This window comes from Myotis davidii, unplaced genomic scaffold (assembly GCF_000327345.1).
Source record: "Myotis davidii unplaced genomic scaffold, ASM32734v1 scaffold638, whole genome shotgun sequence".
In the NCBI taxonomy this organism is placed as follows: Eukaryota; Metazoa; Chordata; class Mammalia; order Chiroptera; family Vespertilionidae; genus Myotis; species Myotis davidii.
Window position 1 is genome coordinate 886,730 of NW_006289391.1, and position 18,275 is coordinate 905,004.

The following is an 18,275-nucleotide window of genomic DNA, read 5'->3' on the forward strand; positions in this document are numbered from 1 at the left end:
CAAGGCCCCAAAGGCTGAGTAAGACACTTTGGAGGAAAAACAGTTAGAAGGACAGATAGAAAGACTTTGGAAGAAAGACAGACTGACAGAAAGATATTGAAAGACCCGTCATTAGAAAGTTCAGATTGATGATGATACCCTACAATGTTTATCTTGTGAAATGTAATAATGCACTACAACCAGTCTTGTCAAAGCTGCAAAAGAGAATGGGAGGATTTCACCACGGTGGGCTCTGTTGTGAGATGAGGGTTCAGAAAAGGTGTCAGTCCTCAGAGCTGGATTCCATTAAGTCCCTGAAAAAGGTGGCTCTATGTTTAGTTAATTGACAACAGAAATTAATACCAGGGAACTTTGAGTAACCTTTTTTCTGGATCTCAGCTTGTTCTTCTCCGACTTGAAGTAAGTGGCCTCTGGCCCCATCTAGCCACAAGCCTCCATTTCCGAGCCAAACACCACTCCCAGGAGCTGTCTTCCCAACTCTTGCCACATATCTGGACTCAGTTCTTTAGGGTTCAGAGTCCGTCTTGCTCAGAAGCATTTCAGAGGATTACGATTTCAGGAACACTTTGCATTTTCATAGAGGCTTTCAAAGTCAGGTTGGCTGGGGCATCAGGGCATTTTAGAACGATGATTTCACCTCAGGACTCTGGCTCTTGGGAGTGAGCTGCAGAGCCGGGATCACAGGGAGCGGGTGTAGGCAGTGCCCTATTCTGAAATAGGCCATAATTTCATCCATGGCAGGACTCCTCAACCTTGGCACTGTGGATTTTTTGAGCTGGGTGATTCTTCGTTGTTGGGGCTCTGTCCTGTGCCTTGTAGGATGTTGAGCAGCATCCCTGGCCTCGACACGCTAGCAGAATTCTCCTCCCCAGTTGTGATACTCCCAAAACATTCCCATATGGCCATGTGTCCCCCAGGGGACAGAAATCACTGGGGTGAGAACCACTGATGGAGAGAATAGCTGATGGTTCTGTTCTTGCCTCATGACCCTACTTCTTAGTCTTTAGGTGTGTTGTGTATGCCATGGTCAAGCTTGGCAGCTATGTGGAAGGTCAGGCTTTTCGGTATTTGCAACGAGGGTTTTTGAGGGAAGCTCTGTGACCCTTTCTGCATTATTAATTTTTCTCTCTGGGCCTCAGTTTCCTCACTTGTAAAAAGAGGTGTAAAGGAGGCAGGCGGGTTGAGTGAGTTTCCAGGTTAGTTTTTCAACTCTGAAGCTCTAGGCTTTGATCTGGATGCAGACCAGTTGATAATCTGAGCCAAGGAATGGAGAGAGTGCCTATCCGGTCACACGTGGGTATACCCATTGTCTGTTCCCCATCGCACCCTACAGCTGCAGCCAACTGCTTGCTGAACACGGTCCTTGTTTTCACTACCATCTGGCCTGTTTCCCTCCTCCACGGTCCCCACCCACACAGCTCACCTGCCCGGGGCCCATTTTAAACAGCAGCTCCTCTGTCCTGAGTTAATTTTCCATCTGATTGCCACGTGTGAACTCTTTAAACCAGGGCTGTCCAATAGAAATTTGAGCCACAAATGTGAGCGACACCTGTAATTTTATTTTTATTTTATTTTTTTTTAAATTAAATCTTTATTGTTCAGATTATTACATTAGTTACTCTTTTTTCCCCACATATTCTTTTTTTAAATTAAAATGTATCTTAAAAAATTTTTTTTATTGTTGATAGTATTGCAGATATCTCCCATTCCTCCCCTCCGTCTCCTCCTGACACCTGTAATTTTCAATTTTCTAGTACACATATTTTAAAAAGTACAAAATAACAGGTGCAGTGGTGTTTTTAAATTGAATTATTGGATAAAATTGATTAATCATGCTCTGTTAACCGTGATTGCCTTATTCTGGTTAAAGAAAGAACGTTTTAGCCTGGCTTGAAGTTGTATGCCCCGGGACCTGGGAGTCCACCTTGGACCTGGGAGTCAACCTTGGGATTCGGTTCATTCTCATTCAAGAACTGCCTGTTGCCTAGGCTGGTGTGGCTCAGAGGCTGAGCATCAACCTATGAACCAGGAGATCACGGTTTGATTCCCAGTCAGGGCACATGCCTGAGTTGCGGACTCGATCCATGGTGGGGCAGCATATAGGAGGCAGCCAATATATGATTCTTTCTCATCATTGATGTGTCTATCTCTCTCTCCCTCTCCATTCCTTTCTGAAATCAATAAAAATATATAAAAAGAAAAAAAGAACTGCCTAATCTTATGGAAAGATGAACAACCGTGTTGCCCAAACAGTGGAGTTCCACCCCAGCCTGCATAGCCTTCTACCTCCCCATGCCTGTAATCTCTACTTCCCCAGAACTGCCTAATCTTATGGAAAGATGAACAACCGTGTTGCCCAAACAGTGGAGTGCCACCCCAGCCTGCATAGCCTACCTCCCCATGCCTGTAATCTCTACTTCCCCACGTAATCTTTATCCTACTCCATGTAAGCAGCTGGCTTATGGTGGGGTGCAGAGCAGATTTTCATGGATGACCTGCTGCTCTCCCATACTGCCAGCAGTATTGGAATGAATGCTCACGTATGATTCAATCCTGTGTCTGCTGAATTGGCTCAAGTAGTGACAGGCAGCCCGGACCCATTGAAAGAGCCCCTTACCCTGGGCTTGAAGCCTACTGATTGGGTCCCAGCCTCTCCTCTTTTCCAGCCTCACCACCCACCACCCCCTTGCATAGCCTATTCCCCTGGTTTTGTACCAGGTCTTCCCTGGCCTTCCTCATGCCTGCCTTCTCTAGGTGGGTTTTTGTTTCCAAGTCCAGGGCCTGGCCCACAGGGCACTTAGGAAATGTTCCTCGCTGCTGTGTTTCATCCTTCTCGTCCTCCAACACTCTGTGCCTTGGGAGAGACCCTTACTTCATTCCTCCTGACAGCCTGGTCTGTCTTGTGCTTTTCTGCCCTTCCTGCTAGGTTGTAAGTTCTTGTAGGGCAGGGGCAGTGCTCTCCTCAGCTCACTGCACCCACAGTGAAGGAGCGGACAGGGCCTGGGCCATTTGTCCAGCTTCGTCTGCAGCTATGCCTCATCGTAAAGGGAGGAAGTGCAACCTTGCCCACCACATTATTGCTCCAAGTCAGGGGGAAGTGGGGAGAACCCTCAGTCTCGCATCTCTTCCCCAAGGCCGGTCAGCACGGGACCCCAGTGGAATTATCTGGGCATCCACTGCCCAGGAAATTCCTGCAGGCCCTGGCCCTATGTGTCTGTTCTGTTTCCAGGCACAGGAGCAGGATGTGAGTAGAATCATCCAAGCCCTAAATGAGTGCCTTGCTGCTCTTCCCCGGCAGCTGCTCCGCAAAGTCGGTGGCATCGGAGTGTCAGGACAGATGCATGGAGTCCTGTTTTGGAAAACAGGCCAAGGTATGCGGGGCTCCAGGCGCGATCACATGCTCTGAAGAGGCACCGTGGAACGAGAAGCGCTGCCAAGGGCTGTCTGGAGGGGATGCAGTGGCACACGCTGCCTCGTGTTTTGTGTACGTCCTGACCTGTACAGATGTGTTAATGAATCTGAACTATCCATTCATTCGACATCAGCCCATCAGCCAGGGAACAGGAGAGGGAGTTCTCTTGGATTCCCCGTCGGATTCCGTGCTGTGGGTTTTCCGTAGCTTTCTCTGTATGTCAGTGTCTCAGAGCGTCACTGCAGGCAGCCAGGAGGCCGTATCGCTGTAGGAGATGCCAAGACACAGAAGAAACTCTTCTGTTTTTTAAAAATTACTATTAATATAGTCACAGATGTTTGTGATTTCGAAATTCCAGGGTGTGCCCTTTCCATGGGCTCAGTTGCTAGTGAGGCATTATTTAATTGATCATCGTATATCAGGAGGTCTGCCCTAGTGCCGAGGTAGGTGACTTGTTCTGTTTGGCCTCCAGGAGGAGAATTAAGCCAGTGAAGTAGCATTGAGCAATTTACATGCCAAGTGCTAGGCAAAGGATGCTACCTGCATGATCTCATCGAACTTTCCCAACGCCCTGTGATGTAAGCTACATTACTGCCCCCGCTGTGGGGTGAAAAGTTGAGATTCTGAGAGTTTAAAATAATATGCTTGGGGCCCTGGCTGGTTTGGCTCACTGGATAGAGTGTCTGCCTGCGGACTGAAGGGGTCCCAGGTTGGATTCTGCTCAAGGGCACATGCCTGGGTTGCGGGCTCGATCCCCAGAGTATATTTAAAAAAATAATATATATATATATATATGCTTGGGGTCATATGGCAGCAAGTGGGGACTCCAGCTTTTGAACCCGGGAATGTCTGAGTACAGACGCTGAACTTTTAAAGGCCTCTGGGAGGACCTGAACTACAGGGGGCACAACAGCTTAATGAGGGGAGAACTTCCCAACAGCATGTCCCAGGAGGGATTAGACTCCATAGGAAGTTGTGTGCTCCCGGTTATGGCAAGCATTGAAAATATTTTGGCAATTATAAATAATTCTATATTGATGTAAAAGTAAGGAGAATAGTATTAGGGACCAATACACCCATCACCCAGCTTTAAAAATGCCAACATTTTACTGCAGGCATCCTAAGCAGAGGATGGATGGCCACTTTGGGGGGCTGTAGTTAAGGGCATTTGGACGTTGGATTCACCCCAGAGTCAGCGATCTTGCCTCTCCCACTGGCGTCTAGGGCTGCATCCTTAGATGGGCTGGGTGTCCGGATGAGCCAGTGCAGGCTCCCTCCATCCTTCCTTCCTCTCAGCTGCCTGTTGTGGGGACAGCTGGGACCACAGGCGCTGCTCGGCTCCCGTCGGTAGCAGGAGCAGAGGCCGGTTAGGGTGTTAGAACTGACCTCTCAGAGGGAGTCTAGGTTGTAAAAGCTTTTTAAACTCCTTAATTTTGCATTAACGAGAATAAATGCCCTTTTAATACTAAAACCCTTTCCGAAGAGGACAGCAGAGATCTGATGGTTGTGGTCTGGTCCCACGCCTGCCTTTCTGCCCGTCTCCTGGACTCTCACAGCCACACAAGCCATCGCTCTCACTGGAGAGGCTGTTGAATATTTCATGGAGCCAGCCGCATGCCTTTTGGTCTTGTTTTCTGTTTCTGGGAAGGAGGGAAGCCACGGTTGGACGATGATGGTGCCTGCTCAGCAGAGCCGGGTGAAATCAATTTGGGATCAGGTTGTCCCGCTTTTAACGGTGGCTGTAATTCAGTTTGGGTTTAGTACCTACAATATACGGAGTATAAGGCTCTGTGCGGGGCCCCGCGGGAGCCTCAGAAAGGAATGGATGAAGCCCTCACCTTCCAGGGCACACTCGAGGCAGTCAGCATAGATGGGGACCAGTAACCGGCGCAGAGAGCTAAGTGCCTCCACAAGGGTACAGTTGAGGCAGCTGGAGGAGTGGGAGGGAGTGACCAGTGTCTTCTGAGAGGCCTGTGGTTACGCCTGTTTCCAGACTCCATTTTCAGGCGCAGAAACAGCAGGAGGGAAGTGGGGACCATAAAACCAAGCCAAGAGCCAGGCAGCAGACGGGGAGGAAAGATTTGCTGATGCATAGTAGACAGAGGACGCATATGGGTCCATATAAAGAACAAATAACAGAAAGGACAGTGTCATTAGTAATTAGGGGAAGCTCCGATGAAAACAACCGTGAGAAATCATTTTCCACCCACTGGGCCACAAGAAATCAAAATGCCAAGAGTTGGCAAAGGGGTGGAAAATGGGTTCTTTTAAATACCGCTGTTGGGAGTGTCAATTAGCAGCACTGTTTTGAAGGACAGTGTGGCGGGGCCTATTAAAAATAAGATAGCTTCTACTAAAAGGAAGAATAAACAAGACAGCTGCTATCAGTCCACAGCGCTCCTACTTGGGAATCTATTCAGGAAAAGTACTTTAACACACATGTGTGTGTGGGGAGGCATAATCATGGCCGCCCACTGCATCCTTGTTTATGGTAGTGAACACTGTGGCACTTCATCACAGGGGAGCGGTTAAATAATGTTCGGAGGCCCACGCTGTAGAGTGACGTGCAGTAGTTAAAAAGAATAAGGCCCTTTCAGGTATATGGACATGAAAAGAACTCCAGAGCATGTTGTTGAGTGATAAACACAACCCCAGAAAAATAAATGCAGCAGAGTACTATTTTTTAAAAAAATAGACAAAAACAAAATAAAACCCCAAACCCAACTCAAACCAACCAAACCAACCAAACCAACCAAAATGTGTGTGAGCGTAAACTTTGGGCAGTTACCCGGCAAGTGCTGACAGCGACAGGAAGGGGGCTGGACCCTGCGGGAGTCATCAAGCCGGCCTTTTGCTTGATCTGCAATATTTGAACATTTTATATTGAGAATGCATTCACTTGGCGTGTGTGTAATTAAAAAAATTAAAATATCAATTCTTTACAAAAGAAAAGAAAAAAAAGAAAGAACAAACAGGAAAGAGTATCGGTCAGGCCAGATTCTGTACTGAAACAGGCTACGGGTCTACCACTTAGGTGAACATTGGCAAATGATTTTTAACTTCTCTGCTCTTCATTTTTCTTATGTGTAAAGTGAGGCCAATTATCACATCTATGTTATAAGGCTATTATGTCTACTAAATGAATTAATATTTTTAAAGTGCTTTGAATAATACCAGGTATTTGGTAAGGACTCTGTATTTGTTTTATAATACAAAGAAAATAAATGTGATAGTCTAAAAATAAAAATGCCAAGAGAATTTTGGAAGCAGATAACGGGGTTGAAGAAAAGCTGCAGAGATCCAGCTTTAGGGCTGGGTAAGAACCCAGCTTTAGGTTGAGATAGGAATGTGTTGTGAGGGTAGATGACTTTGAGGAGGAGCCACCCATCCCCCAGGAGAAGCATGCTATGCTTCAGGTGCGGGCATCTGTAACACGCTCCCTGGTCTTCTGGGCACTGGCCAGGGAGACCAACCAGAGACTGACAGAACCCTCAGAGTTCTGCCTCTCTGTCACATGCATCCCCAGATCTTCTTCTTCTTCTTCTTCTTCTTCTTTTTTAAAAATATGCTTTTATTGATTTGTTTAGAGAGTGCAAAAGGGAGAGGGAGAGAGAGAAACATTGGTGCCTCCCACGCACACTCCAACTGGGGGCCAAACTAGCAACCTGGGCACGTGCCCTCAGTGGGAATCAAACCAACTGAGCCACGCCTTTTAACCTGCTGTATATTTTTCATAGCAACTAAAAGTACCTGGTATTGTGTATTTGCTGCTTATGGCCTGTATCCCTAGCGTACAAGTCTAGATAATCTCAGTATGATGCAGGTGCAAAGGACAGAGGTTAGGGGACATGAGAGTGTGCTACACTTCTTTTCTTACCTGGGGCGGGGAGGGTTTATAATATCAATTTTTAAAAATGAATAAAAATGCCCATTTGGGAACAGTGGACATTCCAGGCGCTGGGCATGGGTGGGCGGGTGGTAAGTGAATTAGGAAAAGTGGGATAAATGGAGGGAGGGAGTGACTTGCCCAGAGTCCCATAGCTGTCGATGGGGAGCCAGGTGCGGACCCCAGGTGCCCTGATGGGACCATGTGTCCGAGTGGAGCGTTCTCATGGGTGACACGGTCTGCCGGAACCTCACTGGCAGAGCATCTCAAGGACAGGCTGCTGCTGGTCAGTTGCCCTTTTCTCTGACTTTGCGACTCTCCTTTGTTCCAGGCTGTGAATGGACAGAGGGAGGGGCCGCCCCTGCCTTCACACCCAGAGCTGTGAGCCACCTGGTCACGTGGCAGGATGGCCGATGTGGCAGTGAGTTCCTGGCTTCTCTGCCCCGGCCAGAGTCCCATCTCAGTGTGGCCACGGGGTTTGGCTGTGCAACCATCTTCTGGCTTTTGAAAAATAGGTACAGACAACAGTTCTCTGCATCGGGTGCTGTATTTCCCGGGGGCTGCTCCTCCAGCTGGTCAGCATCCCTCCATCCCTCAGTGATGTGACCTAGACTTGGTCTAGAGCTGCTTCGCTCCCCAGAGGGCTCTCTGTTGGTTACCCTGTTCTAACCAGCGGGGAGAGAAGGGGCTAGAGAGGACAAGGGACTTGCCAAGGGTCATGTGGTGAGCTCATGGTGGGGTCAGGGCTGCAGAGAATGGTTGGTGTCCCCTCCCCTAAAGGCAGCTTTGCTTGGAGGGCCACACCTCAGGAGGTCCATTTGGGGGAGCCACACAAGTGGGGTTCTTGCTGCCACTCAGCTCTGCCGTGTCTGGTCCACACTGCCCACCGCTAGGTGCAGCCCAGGCGTTTAAGTCGCCGTTAGACCATGTTGAATTATTTTTGGTATGAAAACAGCCCTGAGTTCCTGAAGTCCTACGACGCAGCTGGCACCATCCATGACTATGTGGTTGCCATGCTGTGTGGCTTGCCAAGACCCCTGATGTCTGACCAGAATGCTGCCAGCTGGGGATATTTCAACACCCAGAGCCAAAGCTGGAACGTGGAGATGTGAGTATAGCCTTGCGGGCTGTCTCCAGCCGAAGGGCAGGACCCCCGAGCGGAGGTTCACTGGGCGTTCCCATTTGGGAACAGTGGGCATTCCAGGCGCTGGGCATGGGTGGGCCTGGTGGTAAGTGAAGCCCTTGGGGAGGGCTGCCCTGCTTCCCCACGGTCCCCAATATCTAGGGTGGGCTCCCTGGTTCTCTGTGACCCGGCCCAACCTACAGATTTCAAAGAACAACTTTCACTCTAGAATATATTTTAAAATAAAGTTAAGAAATGAAAGCAGTAGGTGCAAGAGATGCCTTTTAAGTTCTGTTTAAACAATCATTTGCCTTTTCAGGTCCAGAAGTCCGGTGCCCTATAAGTCCACTTCCTTCAGGGCCCCCATTCTAAGCTCTGTAATAAAACACAAAGCACCTGGTAGTTCAGGTAAAGGACTTTCTAGCATGCTTCATAACACTGACAGCCCCGCTCACTAACCCCGAGTGATGAGTGCATTTGGTATTCATGAGCTGACTGAAGGGTTTGACTTTGGTGTGGCCCGTGCTAACCGACCGTGACTTTGCACTGAAATTCCCTTTGCAGAGTATTTGTGTTCCCTTCAGACACAGGGGCCGGATGCCAATGCCGCCTGCTCTTACCTAAACCTTCCTGTCGCCCTCGACTGGGGATCCAGCCTGCAACCCAGGCGTGTGACCTCCTGGTTCATAGGTCGACAACCACTGAGCCACACCAGCCGGGCCAATGTTCACTCTTTAAAAAATCCCAGCCTATTTCTCATAGTTTTCAAAAAGCCAGAGAGACCCCTGTGCAAGCACTGGCTTCTCCCCTCCCTTCTCCGACTTGTAGCGCTTTCCTATGTTGAGTTTTCTGGAAACAACAAATAGCAGAAAACCAGGCTCTGGTCAATGCGCTGTCCACTTCTCGTTTGCAGACTGAGGGCCTCCGGCTTTCCCGTGCACCTGCTCCCTGACATCGCCGAGCCCGCCAGCGTGGCAGGCAGAACGGCCCATGCGTGGTTTGAAATCCCGAAGGGCACCCGGGTGGGCGTGGCCCTGGGTGACTTACAGGCCTCCGTCTATTCCTGTATGGCCCAGAGGACAGATGCAGGTAAGTCTTCTGCCCTCTCCTCAGACTCCTGCTCTGGGTGAGGGTCCAAGAGGCACACACACCGGGAAGCCTCAGCTGCTTTCCACCGTTATTCTGTGAACGTGAGAAACACCCTCCCCCTGCAGGTGAAGCCCCCGCTCAGGGAGCCTGCACTTCAGCAGGCCCAGCTCTGCCCCTGACCCTGGTCTGTGCCTTTCCTCCCGAGGGCCAGGGCAGGGGATGGCTCCCTAGTTGGCTGGTTTCTGTGTAATTCCATGACCAAGAAAAGAGATGAGGAGACGAGGGTTTTTGACTTTGTTTGTTTGTCAGGTGGAGTTTCGTCTCATCTGATTAAAAGTCTAGAGTCCTTTCTGCATTTGGTGTCCGAGAGCCAAGGGAGCTGGAGGCAGCAGTGTAGGGCTGGGGTTGGCAAACCTTTCCTGCCAAGGGCCAGATTGCAAATACGTTAGGCCTCGTGGCCCATGCAGTTTCTGCTGTTGGGGCGTGCAAGCAGCCGCAGCCGTTCATAAACGAATGGGCGTGGCTGTGCTCCAGTAAAACTCGTTATTGACACCGAGATGTGAATTTCATGTAATTTTCATATGTCATGAAATCTTCTTTTGATTTCTTTTCAACCATTTGAAAATGTAAGCACATGCTTCTGGGATCGTAAAATAGTGCAGCCCCTTTGGAAAACGGTCTAAAACGTGTACATGAACGTCGCTAGCAGCATTATTCATACTAGGCAAAAAGGAGAAACGACCCAAATGCCCATCAACTGATGAACGGATTTAAAAAATGTGGTCCATCCACACAGCTAAAATGCCACAACATGTGCGTGAAAGTGAAAGAAAGAAAGAAGCTTGTCACAGAAGGCCTCCCATCGTATGACTCCATGCCTGTGAAATGTCCAGGATAGACAAATCCATAGGGACGGGAAGGAGTTAATGGTTGCCAGCGCTGACTGCTGACAGATATTCTTTTTGGAATGATGAAAATGTTCTAAAATTAGATTGTGGTGATGGTTGTACAACTCTGTGAGTATTCTAAAATCCCCTGGATTGTGTGCTTTAAAGGGGTATATTTTATGGCAAATTTATGTGAGTTGCCTATCAATACAGTTACTATCACACACAAAAAAGTAAAAGCTGTTCTTATCTCCTGGGCCATACCAGAACAGCTACCTGGGCTAGGGTGGGACTTGGGGCTGCCTGCCGAGCAGGGTGGTTGCAGGATGAGTGTTTCCGTTGATCCTGGGGACAGCCTGGCTGAGCTAGTCCTGGTTGGGAGCCCCTCCTGGTTATCAAGGGGGACAGAGAATGCCTTCATCTTACCCAGGTTCTCTTTGTCCTCACACCTTTTATCCCCTCCACCAGTTAGAACTATTACAATTCAACTCTGAGTTTAAAAAGTCTGACCGGCACTAGCCTCTGTGTAGTAGTTATTCCCCATTTCATTACGTTTTTAAGAAATAATTTCAAGTGACTGGTTTTGGCAATAATTCCTATTAATTCAAGATTAGCTGAGCAGGAAAGGTGAAATTCTGTCCATTTTGTTTGTGATAAAAATCACTTAAGGTCAAAGAGTTCAAACGCCGTTTTCTCCCCAATTTTCAACTAAAATCAGTGCCCCAGGAGAGCATGCTGAGTTTATTCTGTGACTTAATTTTTCCCAGTACACCATCTCTCTCCGTATATCCCTCCATCTCAAAGCGTGGACGGCCGGGAACGCAGTGGGCTTTGGAGTCCAGAATGTCAGCCGCTCTGGGTGACCTGGGCAGGCCGCTTTTCCTCCTGGTTCCTTGTCATCACCTGGTGAGGGTGTCGGTGCCTTCCTCCCGGGCAGTTGTGAAGCATTGGGGTGGTGCCTGCAAAAGCCTGGTTCTTTCTTCCCACCTGGTGGTTTTCAGATATCAGGCTGTTCCCTCCACAGAGGGGTGGATGCCGGCGAGCTTGCTGTGTGGTGAGTGCGGGGCTTGTCGATGGGAAGAAGGTGAGGTTTGGGCTCTGCCTTCACTGAGCGGGTTGTAGTCTCTGGCTGCAGATGGGCTGCTAGCCTGTGCTCAGCTGTGCCATCTTCACGGGCAAAGTTGGTCGACCCCCATTGTGGACATGGCCATCAGAGGGGACAGGCGGAGGGCATGTTGCTTCTGGCTTCTGGTGATGGTGGGAGGCTTGATGTGGCAGGAAGTAGGCGTTATTGGCTTTCTGAGGTTTGTTTTTGCTCTCCTCGCTTCTGACCCCCCGGTGCGGGGGAAGGGGCTGCTGCCTCAGTCAGTCTGGCCCCAGCAGATGCAGAAGAACAGGCCTTTTGGTCAGGTCTTATGAGAAATGGAGAGACTCCTGGAGCATCTGCAGGCCTGGCCTTGAGCTAGAGGAGGAAGTCGGCCCCTCTGTGCTGGGTCTGGGCGTTTTCCCTGCTCGTGGGGAGGTTAAGAAAAACGCCTTGGAAATGAGAGGAAGGAGAACTGGCTGAACATGAGCGAGACCTCCGCAGGGAATAACACGTTTCGGCTGAAGTCTTACTCTCTAAATAGTTGTCTACTGCTGTGTAGCAAATCACTCATGGCGTTTTGCAGCCTAAAAACACCGAACGTTTCTTATCTCACACATGTTCCTTTACGTGTGTTGTGTGTGTGTGTGTGCGCCTGCGTGCACGCGTGTGTGTACCTGCGTTTGAAATTATTTTGTAAACGTCTGTGTTTAAAACAGGTGAAATGGTTCCTGAGAGGCAGGAGTGTGGGTGTGGCTGGAGCGTCTGGCTCAGGCTTCCTCGTGACATTGCAGTTAAGCTGTTGGTGGCCTGGGACCACCCTCATCTGAAGGCTTGACCGGGCTGGAGGGTCCCCTTCTCAGCTCCCTCAGGAGGCTATTAGCAGGGGCCTCAGCTCCCTGCTGCATGGGTCTCCTCACAGCACCGCTCACAGCACTGCCTGCTCCTCCCAGAGCGAGCCATCCGAGGCAGAAGCTGCGTGCTTTTTGTGACCTGTTCTCCATAGTCACACACTGTCACTTCTGCTTGATTCTCCCACTAGAAGCAAGTCACCGAGTCCAGCCCACACTCAGGGGGAGGGCATTTAGGCTCTACCTCCTGAAGGAAAGAAATAGTATCAAAGAAAGAATTTTGGACCTTTAAAAAAATATCTTTTTTGTTGATTTCAGAGAGGAAGGGAGAGGGAGAAAGAGATAGAAACAGCAACGATGAGAAAGAATCATTGACTGGCTGCCTCCTGCACGGCCCCTATTAGGGATCGAGCCTGTAACCCGGGCATATGTCCTGACCGGGAATCTAACCGTGACCTCCTGGTTCATAGGTCGATGCTCAACCACTGAGCCACGCTGGCTGGGCTGGACGTATTTTTCAAACCAGCACGCTCTCCCCTGCCTGGTTGTGACTGTGACCTCCAAGTTAGCCCGACAGACCTAACCTTTGCTTTTCTTGGGCCCCAGTTCTCAACATCAGCACTTCGGTTCAGTTGGCAGCCTCCATGCCGTCAGGGTTCCAGCCAGCGCCGACTCCAGACCCTGCAGCTCCAGTCGCCTACTTCCCGTACTTCGACAGAACCTACCTGGCGGTGGCAGCCTCCCTCAATGGGGGCAATGTGCTCGCCACGTTCGTCCAGATGCTGGTCCAGTGGATGGCGGATCTCGGTAAGATGTGCCCACGCAGCGCTGCCTCTCTGCTTGTCCTTCCCTCGCGCCAGTGAACGTGCTGTTGAAGCTTCTAGATTCACGTCTCAGACCCAGAACTTCTCTTCCTTCCTTGGGAATCTGAGCCTCTAGCTTTCCTCTCATCTCCTGAGCTGCCACCCCCTGTTCTCTCCTGACCTTGACTGTGGGGTGTCAGAGAGTCTCCCAGTTCTCCCCTGCCCTGCTGTCTTACTTTCTTTGTCAGGGATCCCCTGGGTCCCTTGCAGTTGGGGTTTTCCTTCTGATGACTACAGACAGTTGAAAATAAAAGGATCAAACACGGACGAGTGAACAATCTGGTATTTTACAATATTATAAAATCCACACAGACTTAATCCTGAGTCCCTGTCTCAGGAGGGCCCCTGGGGACTTTGGGGTCCTCCTGCTCTCATCTCCAGTTTTCAGGGTAGAGTTGGTTCGGCTTTTCCTCTGCTCTGCACTCACAGGGAAACATGAAACCTCTCCAACCACTTAAGGTAGAAATGAAATTTCCAGTCCAGGGAAATCATGTTGATCAGACTCACTGGTTACCAGTAGGAGCTCAAAATCAGGCCATTCCCAGAATCAGGCATCCAACACGGTCACGGGGAGGCCAGGCAGGAGGGAGCAGCGAGGCTTTTACCTTCAGTCACCAGACAGTGCTGCTGACTCCCGTGGGTCTCAGGGAGGTCGGGGTTGGGGGGAGCTCTGGCCCCTTGGCTGGGGTCTCCCCAGGATGGCTTCATTTACATGACAGGACTCGGATTTTGTTTTGCCTGCACCAGGGGAGGTTTTCAAGATGCAGAACCAGATATGAGAACTGTCCGGCCAGCCCTTTATCTAGGCACTGGTTTAACTGGATTGGGTCTCTCAGTTGTTTACCGACTTGGGCCAGTGTTTCTCTTTCAATAGTGGTGACACTTCTCCTTGCCCCTGAAAGACTTGGGAATATTCACTTTCCCTGTAAGATCCTTTAAAAAAGTCTTTTTGTCTTTTCTTGTTCTTATTTTGAGAAAACGACGAGTGTTTTGAAGGTTCATGTATTCCATGTAACTTAACCTTTTATGAAAATGTTACAATTATGTCTTTTTATTTAAAAATGTATAAATGCAAATACAATCACTTGTACTTAGATAAAAGACACATTTATGAACCAGAAATGGAAATGTTACAGCATAAGGTACAAAAATAAAACTCTTGCTATATTCAGAATACCCTCAATTTGCATTTTGTTCCCAAGGTTAGAATATAGGGTTCTGCACTCGGGTGGTAGTTTAGAGCAGGACCCTGGGGCTGGTGGCCTGGGTTTGAATCTCAGCTCTCCCGCCTCCTGCGTGCCTTTGGGAAGGTTACTTACCTCCTCTGTGCTTTACTCCCCTTATCTGAAAGTGGAGGTAATCCTAGGACTGTGAGGATTGGGTGAGTCAATATTGTGAACACTTAGAACAGCGTCTGGCCCGGAGTGGTAGTGAGTGTGATATGACACTTATTAAATAAGGTTTATGTGGCGGGTTCAACCCAGGGGCGTGACCTCGGTTCCCTGCTCTGTCTCCAGGTCATTGTGTGGACTTGGACGTCCCTTCCCTTCTCTGTCTTCCCAGCTCCGATGTTCTATGATTCTAAGCCCGTGGTGTGGACATTTGGCAACTCACAGCAGTTAATCTCACCAGTAGATTCGGATGAGGCGGTGAGCCAAGGCACACAGAAACGGCCTAGAAGCCAGATCTCCCAGGCCTCCAGCTGTGAACACCTTCCTGCAGGTTCCACAAGGCCTGCGTGGGGCCTGGGTGTTGGCCAGTGAGGAATAACGCTGTAACGGCCCTCCTGGGGGGGCTCAGTTGGTTGGAGTGTCGTCCCATAAACTGAGAGGTCAAGGGGTCCATTCCTGGTCAGGGCACATACCCAGGTTGTGGGTTTAGGGCGTGTATGGGGGACAACCGGTCAATGTTTCTGGGTGTTTTTCTCCCCCCCCGCCCCTTCCTCGCCTTCTAGAATCAATAAACATATCTTGAGGTGAGGCTTCAAAAGAAGTTTTGAGAATGTGCTGTTGCGACAAAGATAGCAATAAAAACATTTTTTTTGAGTTCTTATTAAAGAAATACACATTATTATTTTTAAACTGTAGATTTTATTTGTGTTTCAGTGATTTTTCTACCAATGCCCTTTTCCTGTTCCAGGACTCAATCCAGGATACACATTGCATTTAGTCATCACATCTCCTTAGTCTCTCTGTCTTCTACTTGATTGGTCTGTTTTTCTTTATCTCCTTTCCCTTTCCCCCTATTAGTTGATGGCTTTACATTTATATCTGTGCTTCTAGAAGTTTCCAGCACACTCTGTTTGCTAGGACATGGAGAGACGCGCTCTGATGTGTTGCTGTGCAGTGTAAATTGGTACAGCTTCTAAGCAGGGAGTGTCATGTGCATATCTTTGGACCTAGCAGTTCCCCTCCAAGGACTCAGCCCTACAGATGTTCATGCGTGGACACCTGTAATAGGTTACCCACCAAGTATGTGAGTTTTCTGACATTTTAGTAGAATTTCTAGAGGAAAGACACATACTCATTCAGCAGAGCTTAACCAGAGTCCTGCTGATAAAATTTTGTGCAAATTCAAGGTATTCTGAATACAGCAAGAGTTTTATTTTATTTTTGTACTTTATGCTGTAATATTTCCACTTCTGGTTAATAAATGTGTCTTTTATCTAAATACATGTGATTATATTTGCATTTATGTGGTTTTCAATAAAATGACATAATTGTAAAATTTTCATAAAAGGTTAAGTTACATGGAATCCACGAACCTTCAAAACACTCTTTGTTTCCTCAGAATAAGAACCATGAAAATGCAAACAGACTTTTTTAAAAGGGTCTCTCTCTCTCTAGTTCCTGAACATGTACAATATAGTGTTTTTTTTTTAAAAAAATATTTTTGATTTCAGAGAGGAAGGAAAAGGGAGACAGAGATAGAAACATCAATGATGAGAGAGAGTCATTGATTGGCTGCCTCTTGGGTGTCCCCTACTGGAGATCGAGCCTGCAACCCAGACATGTGTCCTTGACCGGAATCGAACCCGGGACCCTTCAGTTTGCAGGCCGATGCTTTTATCCACGGAGCCAAACCAGCTAGGCTATAGTGGAGTTTGCATAAGTTAAATGTGCTGATGATTTTACTCTCGGTTTACTTCCCTTAGCTGGACATTGTAATTTTAATAAGATCCCTACATGATTCCTATGCATAGTCAAATGTGAGAAGCACCGGTCTAGACTGGTGGTTCTCCACTTCTGCAGGGGATGGCTGGACCATGCTCAGCCCTGGGATCCTGGGATTCTGTGACTCTGCTAATAAGTCCGGTGGAGCTGTGATGCTACTTATTGATCAGTACATGCATGATGGCCCCTTGGGACCAAGGTCTCATAGCTGGTTAGGGCTCGCATAACAACCTTTATATGACCTCTCCCTGAAGTCTGGGCTGGGTCTGCAGTGAGAGAGCTGGCTGAGATCTGGGGCAGAGCATGACTAGTCAGGTTATGTGAGTCCCTGAGCAGGAAGCAGCCAGCCACATTGTGAAGAAGCAGTTAGTAGACCTCTCCTGCCCAGGGAATGCTGTACCGTCTCATCCTGCAGCGAGGGGTGCATGAGCTCACACGTCTTCTCTGTTCCTGGCAGGCATGGAGGTTGAAGAATCCACTGTGTATTCACGCATGATCCAGGCAGCTGCAGAGCAGAGAGACACCTGCCTCACCATCACACCAACCGTGTTGGGTGAGAGGCATCTGCCAGACCAGCTGGCCTCCGTGACCAGGATCTCCTCCGCGGCCCTCTCGCTGGGGCACGTGACGCGGGCGCTGTGCCGAGGCATCGTTCAGAACCTGCACTCGATGCTCCCGTCCCAGCAGCTGAGGGCGTGGGGCGTGGAGCGGGTGGTCAGCAGTGGGAGTGCGCTGTCCAGGAACGAGGTGCTGAAGCAGGAGGTGCAGCGGGCTTTCCCTTTCCCAGTGTCCTTTGGGCAGGATGTGGACGCAGCCGTGGGGGCAGCACTGGTCATGCTCCAGCGAAACCTCCACCAGGAGGAGTCTTAGTGCGCACACCCTTTGGCCAAAGCCCTGTTGCCGATTTTATCTAATTAACATTCCTGATGTGATCCTGGAGCCATCCTTTTCCTGGACAGCTCTGTGGGCAACTTTTAAACAATGTTTGTTCTCAGGCCTCCATCCTGACCAAGGACTTTCCTCCAGGGCACACTCTACTAATGCAGCCGGGAGTCAGCCACCAGGTCCCCAGTCAGTGCCTCTGACAGAGACTCACCTGGGAGCTGGCTGCCAATGTAAAGGTGGAAGAAAGGAAAAGAGATAAGTAACCCAGCTTCATGGTCAGCGGGCTCACCTGTGATTCACTTGTAGGCAAAGAGAAAATAAATGTGGCCTTCAGACACCAAACACGCCTGGTGGCTGTGGCTCCCAGTCCGAAGAGAAGACCCGCCCTCCACCCCGCCTCCAGCTTACGGATTGGTTGTTTCCAGGGATAGGCAGCTCTGATTCGGGTCACATTACTGTCAGAAAAGTCCTTCCCGCCCTAACCGGTTTGGCTCAGTGGATAGAGCATCGGCCTGTGGACTGAAGGGTCCCGAGTTCGATTCCGGTCAAGGGCATGTACCTTGGTTGCGGGCACATCCCCAGTGGGGAGTGTGCAGGAGGCAGCTGATCGATGTTTCTCTCTCATCGATGTTTCTGACTCCCTATCCCTCTCCCTTCCTCTCTGTAAAGAATCAATAAAATATATTAAAAAAAAGAAAAAGAAGAAAAGTCCTTCCCCCTGGACTGGACCACATGAGCCCTTTCCAGTCTCAGTCTCCCCTGGCCACAGCTGGTTGTGCGGGGCAGGCGGGCTGAGGTGAAGATGCAGGGGTCTGTGCCTGCCTTCTTGCCATGGACTCCCCGCCAGGAGAGGAGGCTGTGCTGGGGCGGCCCCAGATCCTCACAACACAGCTGGCCCGAGGGCAGGGAACAGGAAAGGAGATTCGGGGAGCATGGCCAGCAGGGGGTGGGTGCTGTGTGGCCCCACCACTCACATTGTTCCCATGGACTGACCAGCCCCCGCAGGACCCTTTCCCGGGAGT

The 18,275-nt window shown here is 49.5% G+C and overlaps 1 protein-coding gene across 2 annotated transcripts; it reads left to right on the forward strand.

The window, feature by feature from the left end:
• The first annotated feature begins 2,323 nt into the window (after positions 1 to 2,323).
• SHPK (sedoheptulokinase) lies at positions 2,324 to 17,595 on the forward strand. 2 transcript variants are annotated; one of them, XM_006761490.2, is made up of 6 exons: positions 2,324 to 3,371; positions 7,630 to 7,813; positions 8,254 to 8,406; positions 9,335 to 9,510; positions 12,939 to 13,139; positions 16,826 to 17,595. In XM_006761490.2, the coding sequence occupies exons 1-6, from the start codon at positions 3,032 to 3,034 to the stop codon at positions 17,236 to 17,238; spliced, it is 1,467 nt and encodes a 488-aa protein (XP_006761553.1). In that variant the 5' UTR covers positions 2,324 to 3,031; the 3' UTR covers positions 17,239 to 17,595. The 2 variants fall into 2 exon arrangements, with proteins under 2 accessions (XP_006761553.1, XP_015417945.1); XM_015562459.1 differs by lacking the exon at positions 2,324 to 3,371 and having other exon boundaries at positions 7,754 to 7,813; positions 8,192 to 8,406.
• Positions 17,596 to 18,275: the final 680 nt, after the last annotated feature.

What these genes read in the sequence shown, in the direction of transcription:
- SHPK (XM_006761490.2), top strand. Translation starts at nt 3,032, where the DNA reads ATGCCTCATCGTAAAGGGAGGAAGTGCAACCTTGCCCACCACATTATT. An exon ending in CAAAGCTGGAACGTGGAGAT is followed by an intron (nt 8,407 to 9,334) that starts GTGAGTATAGCC and finishes TCTCGTTTGCAG; the next exon opens with ACTGAGGGCCTCCGGCTTTC. An exon ending in GGCCCAGAGGACAGATGCAG is followed by an intron (nt 9,511 to 12,938) that starts GTAAGTCTTCTG and finishes CTTGGGCCCCAG; the next exon opens with TTCTCAACATCAGCACTTCG.